Source organism: Heptranchias perlo, chromosome 18 (genome assembly GCF_035084215.1).
Source record: "Heptranchias perlo isolate sHepPer1 chromosome 18, sHepPer1.hap1, whole genome shotgun sequence".
Classification (NCBI taxonomy): domain Eukaryota; kingdom Metazoa; phylum Chordata; class Chondrichthyes; order Hexanchiformes; family Hexanchidae; genus Heptranchias; species Heptranchias perlo.
Window position 1 is genome coordinate 58,185,907 of NC_090342.1, and position 23,741 is coordinate 58,209,647.

Genomic DNA, 23,741 nt, shown 5'->3' on the forward strand with positions numbered 1-23,741 from the left:
TAATATGGTACCTTTGTTATTTGGACACACACAAAATTGGGCGGGGAGAAGTTTTCCTGTTATCTCTACAACTTGTACTTCACTTGTATACGCCTTAATTTTTGTACCCCCTAATCCTACTCTATTGATCTATCTATATATATCCTGGTTGTCAGAAGGGGCAAATCAGTCAAGGATACTGATGCTCCTGTGTCAACTAACATTTCACATGGTTGGCCCCCTAATGATGCCGCTACTTAGACTCGGTTATCCGAGCCTCCCTTTACGGGGGCCGCCTCCCGTCATTGACTCTTCCCTTGCCTGTCAATTCCATCCTTTCTACTAAAGTCTCTAATTCTGCTATTCTTATTTCCTGTTCTTCCATCTTACTGGTTTGCATCTTAACCCTTTTTGTTAACGTTACTAACTGATGTATTAAAATTACTCCTGCTTTCTTAGTTTTCTTTTGTTTCTGCTTTTCCCAACACTCCCGTTGTGTTATTGGTTTTCCTAGTGGATCCCACCCATCTCTCGTCATTTTATCGATCAAGCCCTTTTGGTCGTCAGCATAGAGCCGACTCGTTGATCCTGGCGGACCCCAGTCTGGGCCTTCACCTTCCGCCATAATGTATTAATTCTTGTTATTAGTGTACCGCGTTCCGGTCCCCCCTAATAACTCGTTCTCAGAGGTCTACCTATCGTCCACCACTAGTGATGACGGTCCTGACTTGTAACTATCGCTGTCAGAGGTGATTATTTCACCTGCAGCCGTTAATACAATACGTCACGTAATACAATACAACAGATCCCGCAATGCAACACAGCAGAGAGACTTTTAGTCTCTCGGATTCCCAGCTGACTCTGGCCTTCACGTGGAGCCCAGTCGCCCTCTTAATTCCGGCTCAGTATGGGTCCTCGAGACATGTACATTCCGAAATAACACATCAGGTTTCAATCAACTTAACCACTATTTAAACTGCATTTCTCACCCGTCACGGATACCAGATTCTTTGGGTACTGCCCTTCCGAGTGATCCAATTTCTGGACGGTCAAAAATCTGACTACTCGCCCCGCTCACTGCTGCAGGCGGTCTTCCAGCTCCGAAGTATCCTGCCGACTATGCCAATTTGTTGGGTGAAAATAAATTCATATCTAATCTGTGGTAAAGTAAAAGGTGCAGTTTATTAAAACAGAGCTCTGGGAGAAGGGTCTCTGACCTCGTGGTCTGTGCGAGCACCTTCTCCCCGATCAACAAAATTCACAAGCTTATATACAGTACAAGACTGGAGCACACCGATAGCCGTTACTACATTACTTATTCCTTAGCCAATCCGGCTCCGTGGCAACATTCAAAAACAACCTAATTATAACTTTACATCGTTAGCTAAGCCCCTTCTTTTAGTTCTGTCTTTTATCTAAGTTTGTCCAGTTATCTGGACAGTAGGGTCCATTTTTGCTGTATCGTGGCTTTGGCCGATCTGAGTCAGTGACTTGTGATTGGACATGGCTCAAAGGTTAATCAAATATACCCTGCATACACCCGCGTGACAGTTGCTACTTCGTAACCCGATTGTGCTGCAAATTTTAACCTTGTTATTGCAGCTTCTCATATCTCCACATGCTTAATCACTTTTGTCGTTCAGTTTCTGACCATCTGTTCCATTTGTGTTTTTTTAAAACTAGTCTCAACTGAAACTAGGTTGTCATGCTGTGTCGCTCGACTGCAACATTCAGCTGGTTCAAATCCCAACCCTTCAATAGTAAGTTTCAAAAGTAAAAACCCATCTGGTTCACTAATGCCCTTTGGGGAAGGAAACCTGCTGTCCTTACCCAGTCTGACCTGTATATGACTCCAGTCCCACACGAACATGGTTGACTCTTAACTGCCCTCTAAAATGGCCCAGCAAATCACTTGGTTTCATCAAAACTGCTAGCGGTTCAAGTCTCGCCAGCATCTTCTCAGGGTAACTAGGGATGGGCAATAAATGTGGACAGCAACGCCCACATCCCAAGAATGAATTTTTTTTTAAAAAGGTCAGCCAAGGATTGCTCGGGACCAATTTGAGAGGAATATACTCAGTGTATGCTCAGTGTGCTGAATTGACCCTTTAAAAGCAAAGGGAAGCTTAGGGGCCAACCTTTCAGTACTGTGCACTCCCTCATACCTAGATTTCATAAGTTGAGCTTCTCTCCCAGCAGGTAGATGTATTCGCAGTAAGCCGTAGTACTTGGTGGGCCCTCATTTCTGGCTCAGGCGTATAGGTGCCCTTGGTCCTGGTCATCAACAGGTGCCAGCTCCCTGAATGCTTCTGTGACTGTGGGCATTGCATGACGCTTGTTTAGTTGAACTTGACCTTGTTAGCCTTTTAAAATATTTCTGGACACCCCATCCTCTGACTTCCAGCCTCCCCAAAGGAAGCAGTCTGTTCAACGTGGTGCTTTAAATGGGCAGTTGGTGTTTCTCCAATTAAATATTGGGAAAACTGAAACCATTGCCTTTGATCCCCGCCGCTAACTCCATTCCCTAGTCACCGACTCCATCCCTTTCCCTGGCCACCAAGGCTGAAAGAAACTATTCGCAGTGTGGCGTCCTATTTGACCCTGAGATGAGCCTACAGCCCCAAACCTGCTCCATTACTAAGACCGCCTACTTTCACCTCCGTGACATTGCCCGTCTCTGCCCCTGCCTCAGCTCATCTGCTGCTGAAATGCTCATCCATGCCTTTGTTATCTTTAGACTTGACTATTCCAATGCTCTCGTGGCCGGCCTCCCATCTTTCACCCTCCATAAACTTGAGCTCATCCAAAACTCTGCTGCCCGTATCCTAACTCTCACCAAGTCCTGTTCACCCAGCAACCCTGTGCTCGCTGACCTACATCGGCTCCCACTCGATTTTAAAATTCTCATCCTTGTTTTCAAACCCCTCCATGGCCTCGCCCCCTCCCCCCTCCTCCAGCCCTACAACCCTCAGTGATCTCTGCACTCGTCCAGTTCTGGCCTCTTACGCATCTCCGATTTTAATCGCTCCACCATTGGCGGCTGTGGCTTCAGCTGCCTAGGCCCTAAGCTCTGGAATTTCCTCCCTAAACCCCTCTATCTCTCTCTCCTCCTTTTTAAGACGCTCCTTAAAACCTACCTCTGACCAAGCATTTGGTCACCTGTCCTAATATCTCCTTGTGTGGCTCGGTGTCAAATTTTGTTTGATAAATGCTCCTGAAAAGCACCGTGGGACGTTTTACTATGTTAAAGGCGTTATATAAATACAGGTAGTTGTTGTTGGGTTTGATTTCCTCTGCTTGATCAGGGCAGTGACACTGGAATATGAGCAGTGCCGGGAGGTAAATCCAGTTCAGCGGGTTTGCTGTCTGAGATTAAACTGGAGTGGGTCAAAGTTGTGGTGTTTGCAGCTTTATACTGTTGTAGGTTGGGCTCTTCCAGCTGTGACTTGTTTTTCTGCAGCATCAGTTTTCTGTGGATCCTGAGCCCATAGCCATTAACTGTACGGCTTTCAACCATAATGGTAATCTGCTGGTGACTGGAGCTGCCGACGGCATCATCCGACTCTTTGGTAAGATGGCCATTTTCTCTGTGTTCGGCTTCAGAACCTCGTTTTGACAAGTTTTAGTCCAATCGCAAGGTGTTGAGGTCGGTTCTTACTGTTAGCACTGAAGATAAAAGGCCTGTTCCCTAGCTCTCTTCCCCCTCCCCCAGGTGATGGACTGTGCTGGGGTCTAGTTGTACAAACACAGTTGCCCTCTGGTACCTTGCCAAGTGGCTACCCATACACTTTCCAGCAGGGGCCCCTGGATAGTGATTATCAGGGTGAAACCCCAGCCCAGCCCATCCCATCCCTAGCCCAGGGGCACTGAGACCAGCTGTAGCACCTCAACTGGCTGTAATCAGCTAACTCAGCGCAGACCAGAATCAAATCTGGACCTTCATTTACAGGCTTTGAACTACTGGTTCATGGGCTGGGTCAACCTTTGAGGAGGTCAGCCTCCTCTTCCTGATCTTGCACCGTTACCTCTGGAGTCCCCAAGGATCTATCATTGGCCCCCTCCTATTTCTCAGCTGCATGCTGCCCCCTCGCGACATCATCCAAAAATACGGTCAGGTTCCACGTGTACGTCGACAACACCCAACTCTACCTCACCACCACCTCTCTCGACCCCTCCACTGTCCCTGATCTTTCACGCTGTTTGTCTGACATCTAGTCCTCGACGAGCAGAAATTTCCTCCAACTAAATATTGGGAAGACCGAAACCATTCTCTTCGATCCCCGACACAAACTCCGTTCTCTAGTCACCGACTCCATCCCTCTCCCTGCCCACTGTCTGAGGCTGAACCAGACCGTTCGCAACCTTGGCATTCTATTTGACCCTGAGCTGAGCTTCGACCACACATCACCAAGACCGCCTACTTCCACCTCCTTAAGATTTCCAACCCTGCCTCAGCTCATCTGCTGAAACCCTCATCCATGCCTCTGTTACCTCTAGACTTGACTATTCCCATCTTCCAACTTCTCTAAACTTGAGCTCATCCAAAACTCTGCTGCCTGTATCCTAACTCGCACCAAGTCCTGTTCACCCATCACCCCTGTGCTCGCTGACCTATATTGGCTCCCGGTCTGGGAATGCCTCGATTTTTAAAAATTCTCATCCCCGTGTCCAAATCCCTCCATGGTCTCACCCCTCCCCACCTCTGTATCTTCCTCCAGCCCTACAACCCTCCGAGATCTCTGCACTCCTCCAATTGTTGCCTCTTGCGTATCCCCGATTTTAATTGCTCCACCATTGGCGATTGTGCCTTGAGCTGCCTAGACCCTAAGCTCTCCACCTCTTTACCTTTCTCTTCTCCTTTAAGAAGCTCCTTAAAACCTACCTCTTTGACCAAGCTTTTAGTCACCTGTTCTAACATCTCGTTATGTGGCTCGGTGTCAAATTTTGTTTGATAATGTTCCTGTGAAGCACTTTGGGATGTTTTACTACGTTAAAGGTGCTATATAAATGCATGTTTTTTGAGGCAGGTTGTGGGGGGGTCAACCTGTGCTTTATGTGCTGGGATTTCTCCACCTAACACGAGCAGAAATTGAGGTGGACACACCTGAGCCCAGCATCTGTCTGCTCCAGCATGGAACTGCCCCTGGAAGCGGAAGGACATTGCTGTTGGTGCAGCTCGGTGCCTCGTCGTCCATCACACCAGCCTGTCAGTAAGAACTCACGTTGAGCCAAACGCTCAAACCAGACTAATCTAACTTGTCGCTCTCTTCCTTCCTACAACCCCACGGTCTGAAGGTGTCCAGAGTGACAGTGTGTTCTGTTTGGTTTGTTTCAGACATGCAGCGGTACGACACTGCCATGAGCTGGCATGCACACTCGGGGGAGGTTTATTCAGTGGAGTTCAGCTATGATGAAAACTCAGTTTACAGCATTGGTGAAGATGGAAAGGTAAAGGGACAGCTGCCAAACTGAGGGGACTTGGACGGTGTAAGCAAACAATTCCATTTGAGTGGAGGTGGCACTACTGACCAGTTAGAACTCTACCCGTTCACCTATCCTGCCCTTGAGGATCGTCCTCCCTCCACAGAGTCTCACCTTCCCTGTAACTTGAAATGCCAGTCTCTCCAGATTGGTATTCTCCCAGTGGGAGCACATAGGAGGCTGATTCTTTGGGACGGGGTGGTGTGGGGGGGGGCGCGCAGGTGCCTGGGCGTGTGTGCCAGTGGCCGCGGTGGTGTGTGCGGTGAGCGCGCGGGTGTGTACTTATACACTTGTGTGAGTCCTCATTTCCATCGGTACAGTTAAAATATGTTTGAGGCTTGTTGCAATAAAATGTTTCATGGACCCTGTTGAGAGATGTGCAAGTTTTAATGGTGGATTTTTGGGATGATTCTGCATGATGATTTTGGTTTGTTTTATTTTTGATTCTCTTGCTGATCCAGTTCATTCAGTGGAACATTCATAAGAGCGGAGTCAAGGTTTCCGAGTGTGGGATGCAGTCGGACGCTATCGGCCCATTTGTACTGTCTGGGTACAGTGGGTACAAGCAAGTGCAGGTGCCACGTGGAAGACTGTTTGCGTTTGACTCAGAGGGACACTATGTGCTCACTTGTTCCTCTGGTGGTGGAACCATTCATAAGGTAAGACACAAGCCCCACCTATATTGTGATGAGAGCTCAGCTTGGCTCGTTTTCACCCCCTCCCCTATTTTCTTCCCTCTTTTCCTGAAGGGGTGACTCATGCTGAGGTACAACTCCCCTGCCACGCTGCCACTTCATCCAAGTGGCCATTGACAGTGAGTGTCGCAGACTGTTCAACTATGGAGCATCACAGCTCAGAGTATTAAACTCCCCTTGACTCACAAACGTACTTCGAGCAAGAGTAAACTGCACAGCCATCAGGACCAGGTTCATAGAATCATAGAAAATTTACAGCACAGAAGGAGGCCCACTGTGTCCGGCTGAGAAATGAGCCACCCAGCCTAATCCCACTTTCCCGCACTTGGTCCGTAGCCCTGCAGGTCACTACTCTTCAGGTGCACATCCAGGTATTTGAGGGTTTCTGCCTCTACCACCCTTTCAGGCAGTGAGTTCCAGACCCCCACCACCCTCCGGGTAAATTTTTTTTTTCTCATTTCTGCTTGAATCCTTCTACCAATCACTTTAAATCTATGCCCCCTGGTTATTGACCTCTCCGCTAAGGGAAATAGGTCCTTCCTATCCACCCTATCTAGGCCCCTCATAATTTTGTACACCTCAATCAAATCACCCCTCAGCCTTCTCTGTTCCAAAGAAAACAACCCCAGCCTATCCAATCTGTCATCATAGCTAAAATTATCCAGTCCTGGCGACATCCTTGTAAATCTCCTCTGCACCCTCTCTAGTGCAATTACATCCTTCCTGTAATGTGGTGACTAGAACTGTGCGCAGTACTGAACCTGTGGCCTAACTGGTGTTTTACACAGTTCCAGCATAACATCCCTGCTTTTATATTCTATGCCTCAGCTAATAAAGGAAAGCATTCCATATGCCTTCTTAACCACCTTATCTACCTGTCCTGCTTCCTTCAGGGATCTGTGGACATGCACTCCAAGCTCCCTCACTTCCTCTACACCTCTCAGTATCCTCTCATTTATTGTGTATTCCTTTGCTGCCTTTGCTCTCCCCAAATGCATTACCTCACACTTCTCCAGATTGAACTCCATTTGCCACTTTTCTGCCCATCTGACCAGTCCATTGATATCTTCCTGCAGTCTACAGCTTTCCTCCTCACTTTCAACCACGCGGCCTATCTTTGTGTCATCCACAGATTTCTTAATCATGCCTCCTACGTTTAAGTCCCAATCGTTAACGAATACACAAAAAGCAAAGGACCTCGTACCGAGCCCTGTGGCACCCCACTGGAAACAGCCTTCCAGTTGCAAAAACACCTGTCGACCACTACCCTTTGCTTCCTGCCACTGAGCCAATTTTGGATCCAATGTGCCACATTCCCTTGGATCCCATAGGCCTTTACTTTTTTGACCAATCTGCCATGTGGAACCTTGTCAAAAGCCTTGCGAAAATCCATGTAGACTACATTTTGTTTTTATTCGTTCATAGGATGTGGGCGTTGCTGGCATTTTATTGCCCATCCCTAATTGCCCTCGAGAAGGTGGTGGTGATGAGCTGCCTTCTTGAACCACTGCAGTCTGTGTGGTGAAGGTTCTCCCACAGTGCTGTTAGGAAGGGAGTTCCAGGATTTTGACCCAGCAACAATGAAGGAACAGCGATATATTTCCAAGTCGGGCTGGTGTGTGACTTGGTGGGGAACGTGCAGGTGGTGTTGTTCCCATGTACCTGCTGCTCTTGTCCTTCTAGGTGGTAGAGGTCGCGGGTTTGGGAGGTGCTGTTGAAGAAGCCTTGGCGAGTCGCTGCAGTGCATCCTGTGGATGGTACACACTGCAGCCACTGTGCGCCGGTGGTGAATGGAGTGAATGTTTAGTGTGGTGGATGGGGTGCCAATCAAGCGGGCTGCTTTGTCCTGGATGGTGTCGAGCTTCTTGAGTGTTGTTGGAGCTGCACTCATCCAGGCAAGTGGAGAGTATTCCATCACACTCCTGACTTGTGCCTTGTAAATGATGGAAAGGCTTTGGGGAGTCAGGAGGTGAGTCACTCGCCGCAGAATACCCAGCCTCTGACCTTCTCTTTAGCCACAGTATTTATATGGCTGGTCCAGTTAAATTTCTGGTCAATGGTGACCCCCAGGATGATGTTGGTGGGGGATTTCGCGATGGTAATGCCGTTGAATGTCATGGGGAGATGGTTAGACTCTCTTGTTGGAGATGGTCATTGCCTGCCACTTATGAGCCCAAGCCTGGATGTTGTCCAGGTCTTGCTGCATGCGGGCTCGGACTGCTTCATTATCTGAGGGGTTGCGAATGGAACTGAACACTGTGCAATCATCAGCGAACATCCCCATTTCTGACCTTATGATGGAGGGAAGGTCATTGATGAAGAAGCAGCTGAAGATGGTTGGGCCTAGGACACTGCCTTGAGGAACTCCTGCAGCAATGTCCTGGGGTTGAGATGATTGGCCTCCAACAACCACTACCATCTTCCTTTGTGCTAGGTATGACTCCAGCCACTGGAGAGTTTTCCCCGATTCCCATTGACTTCAATTTTACTGGGGCTCCTTGGTGCCACACTCGGTCAAATGCTGCCTTGATGTCAAGGGCAGTCACTCTCACCTCACCTCTGGAATTCAGCTCTTTTGTCCATGTTTGGACCAAGGCTGTAATGAGGTCTGGAGCCGAGTGGTCCTGGCGGAACCCAAACTGAGCATCGGTGAGTAAGTGCCGCTTGATAGCACTGTCGACGACACCTTCCATCACTTTGCTGATGATTGACAGTAGACTTTTGGGGCGGTAATTGGCCGGATTGGATTTGTCCTGCTTTATGTGGACAGGACATACATGGGCAATTTTCCACATTGTCGGGTAGATGCCAGTGTTGTAGCTGTACTGGAACAACTTGGCTAGAGGCGCAGCTAGTTCTGGAGCACAAGTCTTCAGCACTACAGCTGGGATGTTGTCGGGGCCCATAGCCTTTGCTGTATCCAGTGCACTCAGCCGTTTCTTGATATCACGTGGAGTGAATCGAATTGGCTGAAGACTGGCTTCTGTGATGGTGGGGATATCGGGAGGAGGCTGAGATGGATCATCCACTCGGCACTTCTGGCTGAAGATGGTTGCAAACGCTTCAGCCTTGTTTTTTGCACTCACGTGCTGGACTCCGCCATCGTTGAGGATGGGGATGTTTACAGAGCCTCCTCCTCCCATTAGTTGTTTCTTGTCCACCACCATTCACGACTGGATGTGGCAGGACTGCAGAGCTTTGATCTGATCCGTTGGTTGTGGAATCGCTTAGCTCTGTCTATAGCATGTTGCTTCCGCTGTTTAGCATGCATGTCGTCCTGAGTTGTAGCTTCACCGGGTTGGCACCGGGATTTGAACTCGTGACTCCAGATGATTACTAGTCCAGTAACATAACCACTATGCTACTGTACATCAATTGTGCTACCCTCATCGATCCTCCTAGTCACCCCCTCAAAAAATTCAATCAGACACAACCTCCTCTTAACAAATCCGTGCTGACTGTCCTTGATTAGTCCGTGCCTTTCTAAGTGACAGTTTATCTGTCCCTCAGAATTGATTCCAGTAATTTGCCTACCACCGAGGTTAGGCTGACTGGCCTGTAATTACTCGATATATCCTTCGCTCCCTTTTTAAACAACGGTACGTTAGCAGTCCTCCAATCCTCTGGCACTACGCCTGTATCCAGTGAAGTTTGGAAAAGGATTGTTAAAGCCTCCGCTATTTCCTCCCTGGCTTCTTTTAACAGCCTGGGATACATTTCATCCGGCCCTGGTGATTTATCCACTTTCAAAGATGCTAATCCCCTTAATACTTCCTCTCTCACTGTTTATCCCATCCAATATTTCACACTCCTCCTCCTTAACTTCAATTTCTGCATCATCCCTCTCCTTTGTGAAGACAGATGCAAAGTATTTATTAAGAACCAGACCCACATCTTCCGCCTCCACACATAATTTACCTTTTTGGTCTCTAATAGGCCCTACTCTTTCCTTAGTTATCCTCTTGCTCTTAATATATTTATAAAACATATTTGGGTTTTCTTCGATTTTTTTTTTTTTTTTTTTTTAACCTGCTAATATTTTTTCATGCCCTCTCTTTGCTTTCCTGATTTCCTTTTTAACTTCACCCCTGCATTTTGTATACTCCTCTGAGCTTTCCGTAGTATTGATTTCCCGGTGTCTATCATCGGCTTTCTTTTTCTGCCTTATCTTACCTTGAATGCTTCTTGACATCCAGGGGGCTCTAGATTTGGCAGCCCCTCCCTTTTTCTTTGTGGGAACATGTTTACTCTGAACCCCTTGAATCACCCCTTTGAATGTCTCCCACTGCTCTGACACTGATTTACCTTCAAGTCGCTGTTTCCAGTTTACTTCTGCTAAATCACTTCTCAGTTTAGTAAAATTGGCCTTTCCCCAATTGAAAACTTTTAACTCCTGCTCTGGCTTTGTCCTTTTCCATAACCATGCTAAAACTAACCGTATTATGATCACTACCATCAAAATGCTCTCCCACTGCTGCTTCTTCCACCTGCCCTTCCATTTCCTAGAACTAAATCCAGAACTGCCTCCCCTCTCATTGGGCTTGTTAAATACTTGGTAAAAAAATTCTCCTGTATGCAATTTAAGAATTCTGCACCCTCTATACCATTCACACTGTTTGTATCCCGGTTAATATTAGGGTAGTTGAAATCCCCTACTATTACTGCCCTATTGTTTTTGCACTTCAGAAATTTGCCTACATATTTGCTCCTCTATCTCCCTCTGACTGTTTGGGGGTCTATAGTACACTCCCAGTAGTGTGACTGCTCCTTTTTTGTTTAGCTCAACCCATAAGGCCTCATTTGATGCTCCTTCTAAAATATCATCCCTCCTCACAATTGTAATTGTTTCTTTAACCAAAATTGCCACCCCCCTCTTTTATCCCCCCCTCTATTGCATCTTAAAACCCCTTAACTAGGGACATTGAGCTGCTCGTCCTGCCCCTCTTTAAGCCATGTTTCTGTAATAGTTAAGATATCATATTGCCACGTGTCTACCTGTGCCTCGGCTCATCCGCCTTATTTCCTATACTCCTTGTATTGAGGTAAATACATTTAAGGACTGCCAAACTCCTCTGTTTATTTTCTAACCTTTGTTCCCTCTGCCTTCCAGACTCACTCACTAATTTTCTGCCTTCCATTTCTAGTTCTGACTTTATCCCATCTGAATCTACACTCGGGCTCCCATCCCTCTGCCAAACTAGTTTAAACCTTCCCGACAGCACCAGCAAACCTTCCCGCAAGGATATTGGTCCCGGCCCTGTTGAGGTGCAACCCGTCCGGCTTGTACAGGTCCCACCTCCCCCAGAACCGGTCCCAATGCCCCTAGGAATCTAAAGCCCTCCCACTTGCACCACCTTTGCAGCCACTCATTCATCTGCTTTATCCTTCTATTTCTATTCTCTCTAGCTCGTGGCACTGGGAGTAATCTGGAGATTACTACCTTTTGAGGTCCTGCTTTTCAGTCTTTTTCCTAACTCCTTAAACTCTGCCTGCAGGACCTCCTCCCTCTCCCTACCATTGGTCCCGATATGGACCACGACCTCTGGCTGTTCACCCTCTTTTTCCCCACCCCACCCCCCCCCAATGTTCTGCAGCCGCTCAGTGACATCCATGACCCTGGCACCAGGGAGGCAACATACCACCCTGGAATCACGCCTGTGGCCGCAGGAACACCTGTCTGCTCCCCTAACTATGGAATCTCCGACCACTATTGCTCTCCCGACCTGTGTCCTCCCCCCTCTGTACAGCTGGGCCACCCATGGTGCTCTGGCTGCACTCCCCAGGGGAACCCTCTCCCCCACCAGTAATACTGGTTAGAGAGTGAGATACCCTCAGGGGACTCCTGAACTACCTGCCTGGTCCTCCTTGTCTGTTGGCGGTCACCCAGTCCCTCTCTGCCTGCACTCTCTTAAGCTGCGGGGTGACCACCTCCTGAAACGTGCTATCCACGAAACTCTCAGCCTCGCGGATACACTGTAGTGACCCCAGCTGCTGCTCAAGGTCCGAAACCCGGAGCTCGAGCTCCTCCTGCTGATGACACTTCCTGCACCTGTGGTTGTCCAGGACACTGGAAGCGTCCTGGAGTTTTCACGTGGCACAGAATGCGCATTCCACGGGTCTGAGCTGCCATGCCATGCCTCTGTTTTTAGATTATTAACTAAACTAAAGCAAATCAAGCCTTAAAGTCGGTTATTTATAGTTTTATTATTCTAGTTGATTAACTAGTTTAAGTTTTCTTTTTATGCTCCCAGCTTTTACTTTAATTTTACCCAATTCCCAACTCAGGGGAAACAAAGCAGCTGTAACACTTACCAGCCAATCACCTACCTGCTCTTCTGTGACTGCTGGGTCCGCTCCTGCCTCCCTCCGCATTCCGAGTGAGTGTAGGCCCTCGAGCCTCGACCTTTATTTGCGTTCCGATGCTGATTTCTGTGCTTCGATAGGTCCATTCCCGCCTCTTGCTGCGTTCCTGGTTGTGTTTCTTTTCCTCCCCTTCCCATACCTTCTCTGGTCCTGTAGCGCTGAGACTACTGCCCTGGCTGCGACCAGTGGCGTCTAACCTGGCCTCTAAATGTGATTTAATTCAGTATTATGATTCTCTCTTACCAAAGCTCTTATGGTTTACTCTTATGGTTAGACTCCATCTGGAGACTGCATTCACTTCTGGGCACCGCACCTCAGGAAGGATATATTGGCGCAGCTCAGAGTCACCAGAAAGATACCGGGGCTAAAAGGGTTCGAGCCAGGCCATTCAGGAGTGAAATCAGGAAGCACTTCTTCACACAAATCTGGAACTCTTCCCCCAAAAAGCTGTGGATGTTGGGGGTCAATTGGAGCTTTCAAAACTGAGATCAACAGATTTTTGTTAGGTAAGGCTATCAAGGGATATGGAGCAACAGCGGGGAAATAGAGTTGAGGTACAGATCCAGCCATGATCTAATTGAATGGTGGAACAGGCTTGAGGGGCTGAATAGCCTGCTGCTGTTCCTATGTTCAGTGAACCGTGATAGAGCTGCTTTCAACAAGACAGGGAATTAAACTGTGACCACCTGGTCTGTGCGAGTTCTGAATACACCAGCAAGTGCCTTTAACCACTGCTTGTGGGCCGCACATGGCCCATGAGTTCACATGATACTGCAGGCAGCAATGGAGCAGGCTGAGCCCAGGAGGTCTAGGACTGCAGGCAGCAATGGAGCAGGCTGAGCCCAGGAGGTCTAGGACTGCAGGCAGCAGTGGAGCAGGCTGAGCCCAGGAGGTCTAGGACTGCAGGCAGCAGTGGAGCAGGCTGAGCCCAGGAGGTCTAGGACTGCAGGCAGCAGTGGAGCAGGCTGAGCCCAGGAGGTCTAGGACTGCAGGCAGCAGTGGAGCAGGCTGAGCCCAGGAGGTCTAGGACTGCAGGCAGCAGTGGAGCAGGCTGAGCCCAGGAGGTCTAGGACTGCAGGCAGCAGTGGAGCAGGCTGAGCCCAGGGTGCAGAGAATAGGTGATCAGCCAGCCAGCCAAAAGGTTAGTGAGGAGCAGGGAACCAGATAGTTTTCATAAAATGTTTGATTTTTTTTTAAATGTGTGGATGGGGAGCATTCTAAAAATCCCGAGATCCCTGGAAGCAATTAGTTTAAAATCTTGGCTCACACACCAAATAAAACTGTAAATCTTTCATTGGGAAAGAAGGTGCTTGTTTTAGACTGGTGTTTAATCAGGGTGCTGCCTGACCACTCGCTGGGTTCAGGTGGGTCTGAGCCTTCTGTTCCAAATACCGGACATTCTGGATTAGGCCTTCAGCTGCCCTTGTAATATTCTGAGCCATTTTGTGGCATTGAGCTACCAGACATAGTGACACAGGGTAATGGGGTCAATGTCCTACTGTTCTACCCAATATACAGTGACACAGTGTAATGGGGTCAATGTCCTACTGTTCTACCCAATATACAGTGACACAGGGTAATGGGGTCAATATCACACTGTGCTACCCAATATACGGTGACACAGTGTAATGGGGTCAATGTCACACTGTGCTACCCAATATACAGTGACACAGTGTAATGGGGTCAATGTCACACTGTGCTACCCAATATACGGTGACACAGGGTAATGGGATCAATGTCACACTGTGCTACCCAATATACAGTGACACAGTGTAATGGGGTCAATGTCACACTGTGCTACCCAATATACGGTGACACAGGGTAATGGGATCAATGTCACACTGTGCTACCCAATATACAGTGACACAGTGTAATGGGGTCAATGTCACACTGTGCTACCCAATATACAGTGACACAGGGTAATGGGGTCAATATCACACTGTGCTACCCAATATACAGTGACACAGTGTAATGGGGTCAATATCACACTGTGCTACCCAATATACGGTGACACAGGGTAATGGGGTCAATGTCACACTGTGCTACCCAATATACAGTGACACAGTGTAATGGGGTCTATGTCACACTGTGCTACCCAATATACAGTGACACAGTGTAATGGGATCAATGTCACACTGTGCTACCCAATATACAGTGACACAGGGTAATGGGGTCAATATCACACTGTGCTACCCAATATACGGTGACACAGCATGGCAGGGTCTATGTGCACACTGTGGATTCCCAATCCCTGCTGAACTATTGCAGAGGCACTGAGTGGAAGAATGGAATAGAAATAGTCGGATCAATCACACCAGAATGGAGGAATGAACTGCGGCACCAATATTAATACATGGAATAACAACCCCCATTTTAAGTTGTTTTTCTAAAACTACCTCTCATTTACTAAGTTAATTCCATCTGCCACTTTTTTGCCTATTCCAACATCTTATCAATGTCTCCCTGCAGCTTCCTTTGATCCTCAGAATTATTTACTATGCCTCCTATTTTAGTGTTGTCCTCAAATATTCAACACCTCTCCCTCTAGATCTTTATTCAAATCATTAACATACACTGTGAGCAGCAGCAGTCCCAGAACAGAACCCTGTGGAGCACCACTACCCACTTCCACTTCCAGAAACTTTCCTTAACTCCTCTATTTCCTAATTTCTAACCAGTTTTTAATCCATTTTGTTACCAGTCCCCTAATTGCATGCCCTTAATCTTCTCCAGTAGTGTTCAGTGTGGCACCTTGTCAAAAGCTTTCTGAATGTCCACGTGCACTACATTTGTCCCTGGCTCCTCTTCCTGCTCCTGAGTGTCATTGGCTCTTTGCTGTGTGTGGTTCTGCAGGTACCTGTCCCCTCCAATACTGACCTGCTGTGTGGCTTGGCTGCTCACTGCTTTAAGCAGCTGAGTTAATGATGAGGGATTATAGTTAGTCCTGTTGACAAGTTCATGAGGCGAATGGAGTTATGGGTGACTGCTAAGCCCATCTGCAGTTTGAAACTGTGCACCCTGTCCTAATGAGTTTATATCTTGAAGTAATACTACGGATTTACTTTTTCTATAACATTTAGTATTAATATTTGTTTCTATAAGATTGCCCCCAGTTGCTGCCTTTTGAGAGACTGGGAGAAATGGATGCTAGTCTTTAAGGTTAATCCAGCTGACACCAGGAGTAACTGTTAATGGGGATGGGCTATGGTTGATCCAGGAATAAGTGAGGCTCTGGACTCTATGTACCTGTTGACTCCAGTGGACTTTGTCTTTCTTTCTAGCTGACGAATACAGAGCGAACCTTGGAGCCTTGCCTGTCGCTCGGAGGTCACCGGGCTCCTGTGGTCACTGTCGATTGGTGCACTGCAATGGATTGTGGGACGTGCCTGACCGCATCCATGGATGGGAGGATAAAGCTGACTACTCTACTGGCACAGAAACCATAAATGTAAAGCCCATCAGGACTGAAACTGTGGTGTGGATGCCTGAGACATTGCTTCATTGGCAACGTGACCATAGGTGCAGGGTGTGGCAGTACTGTGCTTCCAATTGAATCTTGTCTTTAGTTGAAGGTGACTGAATTGAATCTCCATTCAGTTCCACTAAACAAATGGTTCCAAACATTTTGCTGCATTTCCTCCAATACACATTTCTGTATTAGCTCTCTGACTAACAGCTCTTTGTGTGAAAAGCCATTCCTACAATTATTTCATGTCTAACAATTAACTTCAAAAACAACATATTGTGTATTACATGGGCCAAGATTATTGTGCTGTCCAAACTCGATTTAAAAATAATGGCAGAGCTTGGGTACCCCATTAATACTGGGTCCTGTCCTCTCTGTCACTACAATGTAAACAAGCCATCTGTGAGCAGAATATGCTGCATTTTTTACACCTCACATTTGGGACTTGAGTCACAACATATGATGCAGCAGCAGTTCTCTCGTCTGCTGGATATGTGCACTAGGTAGTGTGGCCATGAGACATGCAGACCAGAAATTCACGGGTTCGCTTCCTGCCGTGTATCGTTCGCGGGTTCGCTTCCTGCCGTGTATCGTTCGCGGGTTCGCTTCCTGCCGTGTATCGTTCCCGGGTTCACTTCCTGCCATGTATCGTTCGCGGGTTCGCTTCCTGCCGTGTATCGTTCCCGCATTCGCTTCCTGCCGTGTATCGTTCCCGGGTTCACTTCCTGCCATGTATCGTTCGCGGGTTCGCTTCCTGCCGTGTATCGTTCCCGCGTTCGCTTCCTGCCGTGTGTCGTTCCCGCGTTCGCTTCCTGCCGTGTATCGTTCGCGGGTTCGCTTCCTGCCGTGTGTCGTTCGCGGGTTCGCTTCCTGCCGTGTGTCGTTCGCGGGTTCGCTTCCTGCCGTGTGTCGTTCGCGGGTTCGCTTCCTGCCGTGTGTCGTTCGCGGGTTCGCTTCCTGCCGTGTGTCGTTCCCGGGTTCGCTTCCTGCCGTGTGTCGTTCCCGGGTTCGCTTCCTGCCGTGTGTCGTTCCCGGGTTCGCTTCCTGCCGTGTATCGTTCCCGCATTCGCTTCCTGCCGTGTATCATTCCCGCATTCGCTTCCTGCCGTGTATCGTTCCCGCATTCGCTTCCTGCCGTGTATCGTTCCCGCATTCGCTTCCTGCCGTGTATCGTTCCCGCATTCGCTTCCTGCCGTGTATCGTTCCCGCATTCGCTTCCTGCCGTGTATCGTTCCCGCATTCGCTTCCTGCCGTGTATCGTTCCCGCATTCGCTTCCTGCCGTGTATCGTTCCCGGGTTCACTTCCTGCCGTGTATCGTTCCCGGGTTCGCTTCCTGCCGTGTGTCGTTCCCGCGTTCGCTTCCTGCCGTGTATCGTTCCCGCGTTCGCTTCCTGCCGTGTATCGTTCCCGCATTCGCTTCCTGCCGTGTATCGTTCCCGCATTCGCTTCCTGCCGTGTATCGTTCCCGGGTTCGCTTCCTGCCGTGTGTCGTTCCCGCGTTCGCTTCCTGCCGTGTATCGTTCCCGGGTTCGCTTCCTGCCGTGTATCGTTCCCGGGTTCGCTTCCTGCCGTGTATCGTTCCCGCATTCGCTTCCTGCCGTGTATCGTTCCCGGGTTCGCTTCCTGCCGTGTGTCGTTCCCGCGTTCGCTTCCTGCCGTGTGTCGTTCGCGGGTTCGCTTCCTGCCGTGTGTCGTTCCCGGGTTCGCTTCCTGCCGTGTGTCGTTCACTGGTTCGCTTCCTGCCGTGTGTCGTTCCCGGGTTCGCTTCCTGCCGTGTGTCGTTCCCGGGTTCGCTTCCTGCCATGTATCGTTCGCGGGTTCGCTTCCTGCCGTGTATCGTTCCCGCGTTCGCTTCCTGCCGTGTATCGTTCCCGGGTTCGCTTCCTGCCGTGTATCGTTCCCGGGTTCGCTTCCTGCCGTGTATCGTTCCCGCGTTCGCTTCCTGCCGTGTATCGTTCCCGCATTCGCTTCCTGCCGTGTATCGTTCGCGGGTTCGCTTCCTGCCGTGTGTCGTTCCCGCGTTCGCTTCCTGCCGTGTGTCGTTCGCGGGTTCGCTTCCTGCCGTGTGTCGTTCCCGCGTTCGCTTCCTGCCGTGTGTCGTTCGCGGGTTCGCTTCCTGCCGTGTATCGTTCGCGGGTTCGCTTCCTGCCGTGTGTCGTTCCCGCGTTCGCTTCCTGCCGTGTGTCGTTCGCGGGTTCGCTTCCTGCCGTGTGTCGTTCACTGGTTCGCTTCCTGCCGTGTGTCGTTCCCGGGTTCGCTTCCTGCCGTGTGTCGTTCACGGGTTCGCTTCCTGCCGTGTGTCGTTCACGGGTTCGCTTCCTGCCGTGTGTCGTTCACTGGTTCGCTTCCTGCCGTGTGTCGTTCCCGGGTTCGCTTCCTGCCGTGTGTCGTTCACGGGTTCGCTTCCTGCCGTGTGTCGTTCACGGGTTCGCTTCCTGCCGTGTGTCGTTCCCGGGTTCGCTTCCTGCCGTGTGTCGTTCCCGCGTTCGCTTCCTGCCATGTATCGTTCCCGGGTTCGCTTCCTGCCGTGTGTCGTTCCCGCGTTCGCTTCCTGCCATGTATCGTTCCCGGGTTCGCTTCCTGCCGTGTGTCGTTCCCGCGTTCGCTTCCTGCCGTGTGTCGTTCGCGGGTTCGCTTCCTGCCGTGTGTCGTTCCCGCGTTCGCTTCCTGCCGTGTGTCGTTCGCGGGTTCGCTTCCTGCCGTGTGTCGTTCGCGGGTTCGCTTCCTGCCGTGTGTCGTTCACGGGTTCGCTTCCTGCCGTGTGTCGTTCCCGGGTTCGCTTCCTGCCGTGTGTCGTTCCCGGGTTCGCTTCCTGCCGTGTGTCGTTCCCGGGTTCGCTTCCTGCCGTGTGTCGTTCCCGGGTTCGCTTCCTGCCGTGTGTCGTTCCCGGGTTCGCTTCCTGCCGTGTGTCGTTCCCGCGTTCGCTTCCTGCCGTGTGTCGTTCCCGCGTTCGCTTCCTGCCGTGTGTCGTTCACGGGTTCGCTTCCTGCCGTGTGTCGTTCCCGGGTTCGCTTCCTGCCGTGTGTCGTTCCCGCGTTCGCTTCCTGCCATGTATCGTTCCCGGGTTCGCTTCCTGCCGTGTGTCGTTCCCGCGTTCGCTTCCTGCCGTGTGTCGTTCCCGCGTTCGCTTCCTGCCGTGTGTCGTTCCCGCGTTCGCTTCCTGCCGTGTATCGTTCCCGCGTTCGCTTCCTGCCGTGTGTCATTCCCGGGTTCGCTTCCTGCCGTGTGTCGTTCCCGCGTTCGCTTCCTGCCGTGTATCGTTCCCGGGTTCGCTTCCTGCCGTGTGTCGTTCCCGGGTTCGCTTCCTGCCGTGTATCGTTCCCGGGTTCGCTTCCTGCCGTGTATCGTTCGCGGGTTCGCTTCCTGCCGTGTGTCGTTCCCGGGTTCGCTTCCTGCCGTGTGTCGTTCCCGGGTTCGCTTCCTGCCGTGTGTCGTTCCCGGGTTCGCTTCCTGCCGTGTATCGTTCCCGCGTTCGCTTCCTGCCGTGTGTCGTTCCCGCGTTCGCTTCCTGCCGTGTATCGTTCGCGGGTTCGCTTCCTGCCGTGTGTCGTTCCCGGGTTCGCTTCCTGCCGTGTATCGTTCCCGCGTTCGCTTCCTGCCGTGTATTGACTTAGCTGATCTCAGCTGTTGGACATTACAGTTTGCCTCAGTACCCCTGGGGTAGATGGATAAAAATTAGCCACTCCTCATTGCTATCCACTGCCACCTGCTGAAGTGCTTTTGTGAATGTTGACTGAGAACAGGATCAGGGTAAACAGTGATGACTGCCATGGTCACATATGCTGCAGGCACTCGCTGTATAGGCTCACACATTAAGACTGGTAGCTTGGATGAGGTATTTGATGGTGGCCGGGGTTTGAAACATCATATGTAATCAAGAAGCCGAGCATAAAATAAGCCTCTTGGTCCAGTATGTGGCGGCTTTCGGGACAGAATTGTTCACGTGAGCCACTTTGCATTAATATTACTTCGCATTAAATGCCCGATTTGCACAGATTTGAACTGTGATGCTCACTTAGGAATCTGGCAAATTTAGCAACAACTTGTATTCACAGAGTTCGCTGAAGTAGAAGAAAGACTGAGTGCTTTACAAGAAGGAGATGGGGAAATTTAATGGTACAGTGATGCGGAATACCAACTCCTTGGATGGTACAAAGTCTCAGGTCAGATTTTTCTTTTCCCAGGAACAGATTCATGTTCTTACCCTACGGTAAACGTATGGAATGATCAATGACTGTAGGCTCACGGTCCATGGTTAATAAGTTGTTGAAGAGTTACATGTTCTGAGTCTGCCTTAGATATTCTCTCAGGGCAGTGGTCTGAATGTATTGCGTTCAGGAGCACCTGTGCTGCACTAACAAATTATACAGTAGCATAATGTGGAGTTGTAACAATGGATGCCCTTGTGATCTGAACTGGATATAATCTTTCACATGTGAGGGCATGTACGACACTCCAATTTTTCTGCAGACTGCAACACTTAGTGAGGTGAAGCCTGATAGGAATCATTAAACTGCTTTATTCTCTCCTTGAAAAATAATAAACCATGTGCCCTGCCCCTCTTGTGGGCTGGCTGACTTGTTTTTGGCACCTTTTGTTCCAATGCCTGGTCAAGGACTGCTGTTTCTCCACCCCCTCCCCCCCTCCCTTTATTTGTCTGTTAGTTCTGACCTTGGAACCAGAGGGGCCATGTCTCTGATACCTTCCTGGGCAGAGATTTGTCAACGGCCCTGTCAATCAAACTGACCACCCCCACAAGAGTATATTCTCTGCAGACACGTCAGGCAGTGCTCACATAAATAGAATCGTCCTCACCGCATTGGGTGTGAATATTTGTTGGCCGCCTGAGATGAGAACAAATTGTGTAACATCCCTGGTCTTCCTGGCTAATGGGCCTGGAATGATATAATGGACCTGCGTTGTGTCAGTATGGACTAGACTATGTGCAGTGACATTCCACAAAGCGGCTCGTATGGCTTTAATACGCATCTTCAATGCCTGTGGGCTATGCCCTTTTTTAAAAACCAGTGCAACTTTGTTTTAAAATAAAACACACCCTAACTCAATCTGAAAATCCTTTCCCTGAGGATAAAATTCCAAAATGTGACAGAAGGACCAGTGTACCCTGCTTCACACAGAGCCGAAAGCATAGCTCTGATCAGGACCTACTTGCAGTGGAAGTTGGGGTGTGTTCGACTAACCTTTGGGCAAAGATGCTCTTTAAAAGGGTCTAAGCCATGGCTTATGAGATTCACGTACCTTGCTCAGAAGCTGCAATGGGCTGAGTGTGGAGGATCTTCAAGACACTGGATATGCCTATGGAAGGCCTCACAGAAAGACTGTTCATTGCTCCTCATTGGTGACTTGAATATGCTTTAAAGGTTGTGCAAATCCCATCAGCAGCACTGCTCTCTGCTTCGTTTCTGAGACTCACTAATTACTTGGCATCAGCAGAGAGTTCAGAGGTCACAGCAATCCACAATGTCGTGAATAGCTTGCATACCTGTTACTTTCCAAATGCATTGTTCAACCTTGTGGGGAAACCTCAGACCATGGGCTAGTTGCCACCTTCGTTAAGATGGCAGCCTTAGTGTGTCATGGACAAGAGGCTAACTGCCAAGTGAGTGGCTGACAGCTTCTGTGCAGACTCCAGGCAGCTATTAATTATTAGCCACCTAAACTGACTCATTAATGGAAGCTGAACTTGAATTCTTCCCACTCATCTCCAGATATCACTACAAGCAAATACCCCATTAAATAGGGTGGTGCTAACTGGACAAGCAGGAAGTTTACCAGTGCTTCATATAGATACGTTGCATGGTTTTATTTGGTTAAACTCCAGCAGTGCTTCTGCTCACACCTGGGGGTTCGAAGGCATGCCTTGCCTACCTGCACTTAAGTTCTTTGAACTTGGGTAAGTGAGATGTGTTCTGATGGAGAAACTGCATTCCGTATTGGACAAAAAGCCTACAGGTGAGGTAGATTTCTAAGTAGCTTGATTCGGAGACTCTGACCTACTCCTGTCCCTATGACTCAGGCGCGGTGATGGATGTCCCCACATGTCAGAAACCCGGCTAACCAAAAAAAAGTGACTGAAGTTAAGATGCAGGAAGCAGCACAGCAAAAGAAATGAATGTGTCACAACCTATATAATTGCTATAACGTTCAAAATCAACGGGACTCCCCTGATAGTTGATAACCGGCCGCGTGGTGATAGTGAGGAGGAACGCTGTAGACTGCAGAAAGATATCAATGGACTGGTCAGATGGGCAGAAAAGTAGCAAATGGAGTTCAATCCGGAGAAGTGTGAGGTAATGCATTTGGGGAGAGCAAAGAAGGCAAGGGAATACACAATAAATGGGAGGATACTGAGAGGTGTAGAGGAAGTGAGGGACCTGAAAGTAGCAGGACAGGTAGATAAGTTGGTTAAGAAGACATATGGAATGCTTTGATGGAACTGTATAAAACACTAGTTAGGCTACAGCTTGAGAACTGCGCACAGTTCTGGTCACCACATTACAGAAGGATGTAATTGCACGAGAGAGGGTAGAGAGGAGATTTACGAGGGTGTTGCCAGCACTGGAGAATTTTACCTATGATGATAGATTGGATATGCTGGGGTTGTTTTCCTTGGAACAGAAGAGGCTGAGGGGTGATTTGATTGAGGTGTACAAAATTATGAGGGGACGAGATAGTGTGGATAGGAAGGACCTATTTCCTTAGCGGAGGGGTCAAAAAGCAGGGGGCATAGATTTAAAGTGATTGGTAGAAGGATTAGAATGGAAATTAGGAAAAATGTTTTCACCCAGAGGGTGGTGGGGATCTGGAACTCACTGCCTGAGAGTATGGTAGAGGCAGAAACCCTCAACTCATTTTTTAAAAAAAAGTACCTGGATATGCACCTGAAGAGCAGTAACCTGCAGGGCGATGGACCAAATGCGGGAAAGTGGGATTAGGCTGGATGGCTCGTTCCTCAGCCGGTGCGGACACGATGGGCCAAATGGCCTGTGCCGTAAATTTTCTATGATTCTAACGTGCATCAGGGCCATATTCCTGGTCTGTGCTGAGTTAGCTGAGGTGGCTAACTCAGCACAGATTGTCTGACTAATTTGATTGAATTTTTTGAGGGGGTGACTCGGCGTGTGGATGAGGGTAACGCAGTGGATGTGGTATACATGGATTTCAGTCAGGCCTTCGATAAAGTCCCCCACAGGAGACTGGTCAAGAAGGTACGAGCCCATGGTAGGGTGGTAAATAGCGAGGAGGATAGCCTCAGTCTGCAGGACGATATAGATGGGTTGGTCAGATGGGCGGAACAGTGGCAAATGGAATTTAACCCGGAAAAGTGCGAGGTGATGCACTTTGGAGGGACTAAGAAGGCAAGGGAATGCACAATGAATGGGAGGACCCTAGGCAAGACAGAGGGTCAGAGGGATCTTGGTGTGCAAGTTCACAGATCCCTGAAGGCGGCGGAACAGGTAGATAAGGTGGTAAAGAAGGCATATGGGATACTTGCCTTTATTAGCCGATTGTAAACAATTTTACAACACCAAGTTATAGTCCAGCAATTTTATTTTAAATTCACAAGCTTTCGGAGATTTTCTCCTTCCTCAGGCAAATGTTCTCCTTCCTCAGGAAACAGATTTTCTCCTTCCTCAGGAAACATTTGCCTGAGGAAGGAGAAAATCTCCGAAAGCTTGTGAATTTAAAATAAAATTGCTGGACTATAACTTGGTGTTGTAAAATTGTTTACAAT

General features: G+C 49.2%; 1 protein-coding gene across 4 annotated transcripts in view; it reads left to right on the top strand.

The window, feature by feature from the left end:
- The window catches only part of wdr91 (WD repeat domain 91), a 63,606-nt gene extending 47,428 nt beyond the window's left edge, over nt 1-16,178 (top strand). For 3 of the 4 annotated variants that reach the window (XM_067999972.1, XM_067999971.1, XM_067999973.1), the window contains exons 13-17: nt 3,440-3,548; nt 5,315-5,427; nt 5,922-6,119; nt 12,793-13,024; nt 15,800-16,178. In XM_067999972.1, the coding sequence (XP_067856073.1) occupies nt 3,440-3,548; nt 5,315-5,427; nt 5,922-6,119; nt 12,793-13,024; nt 15,800-16,071 (924 nt within the window). In that variant the 3' untranslated portion in view covers nt 16,072-16,178. The remainder of the gene's footprint in view (nt 1-3,439; nt 3,549-5,314; nt 5,428-5,921; nt 6,120-12,792; nt 13,025-15,799) is intronic. The other variant, XM_067999975.1, reaches the window with a different exon arrangement.
- The last annotated feature ends 7,563 nt before the right edge of the window (nt 16,179-23,741 follow it).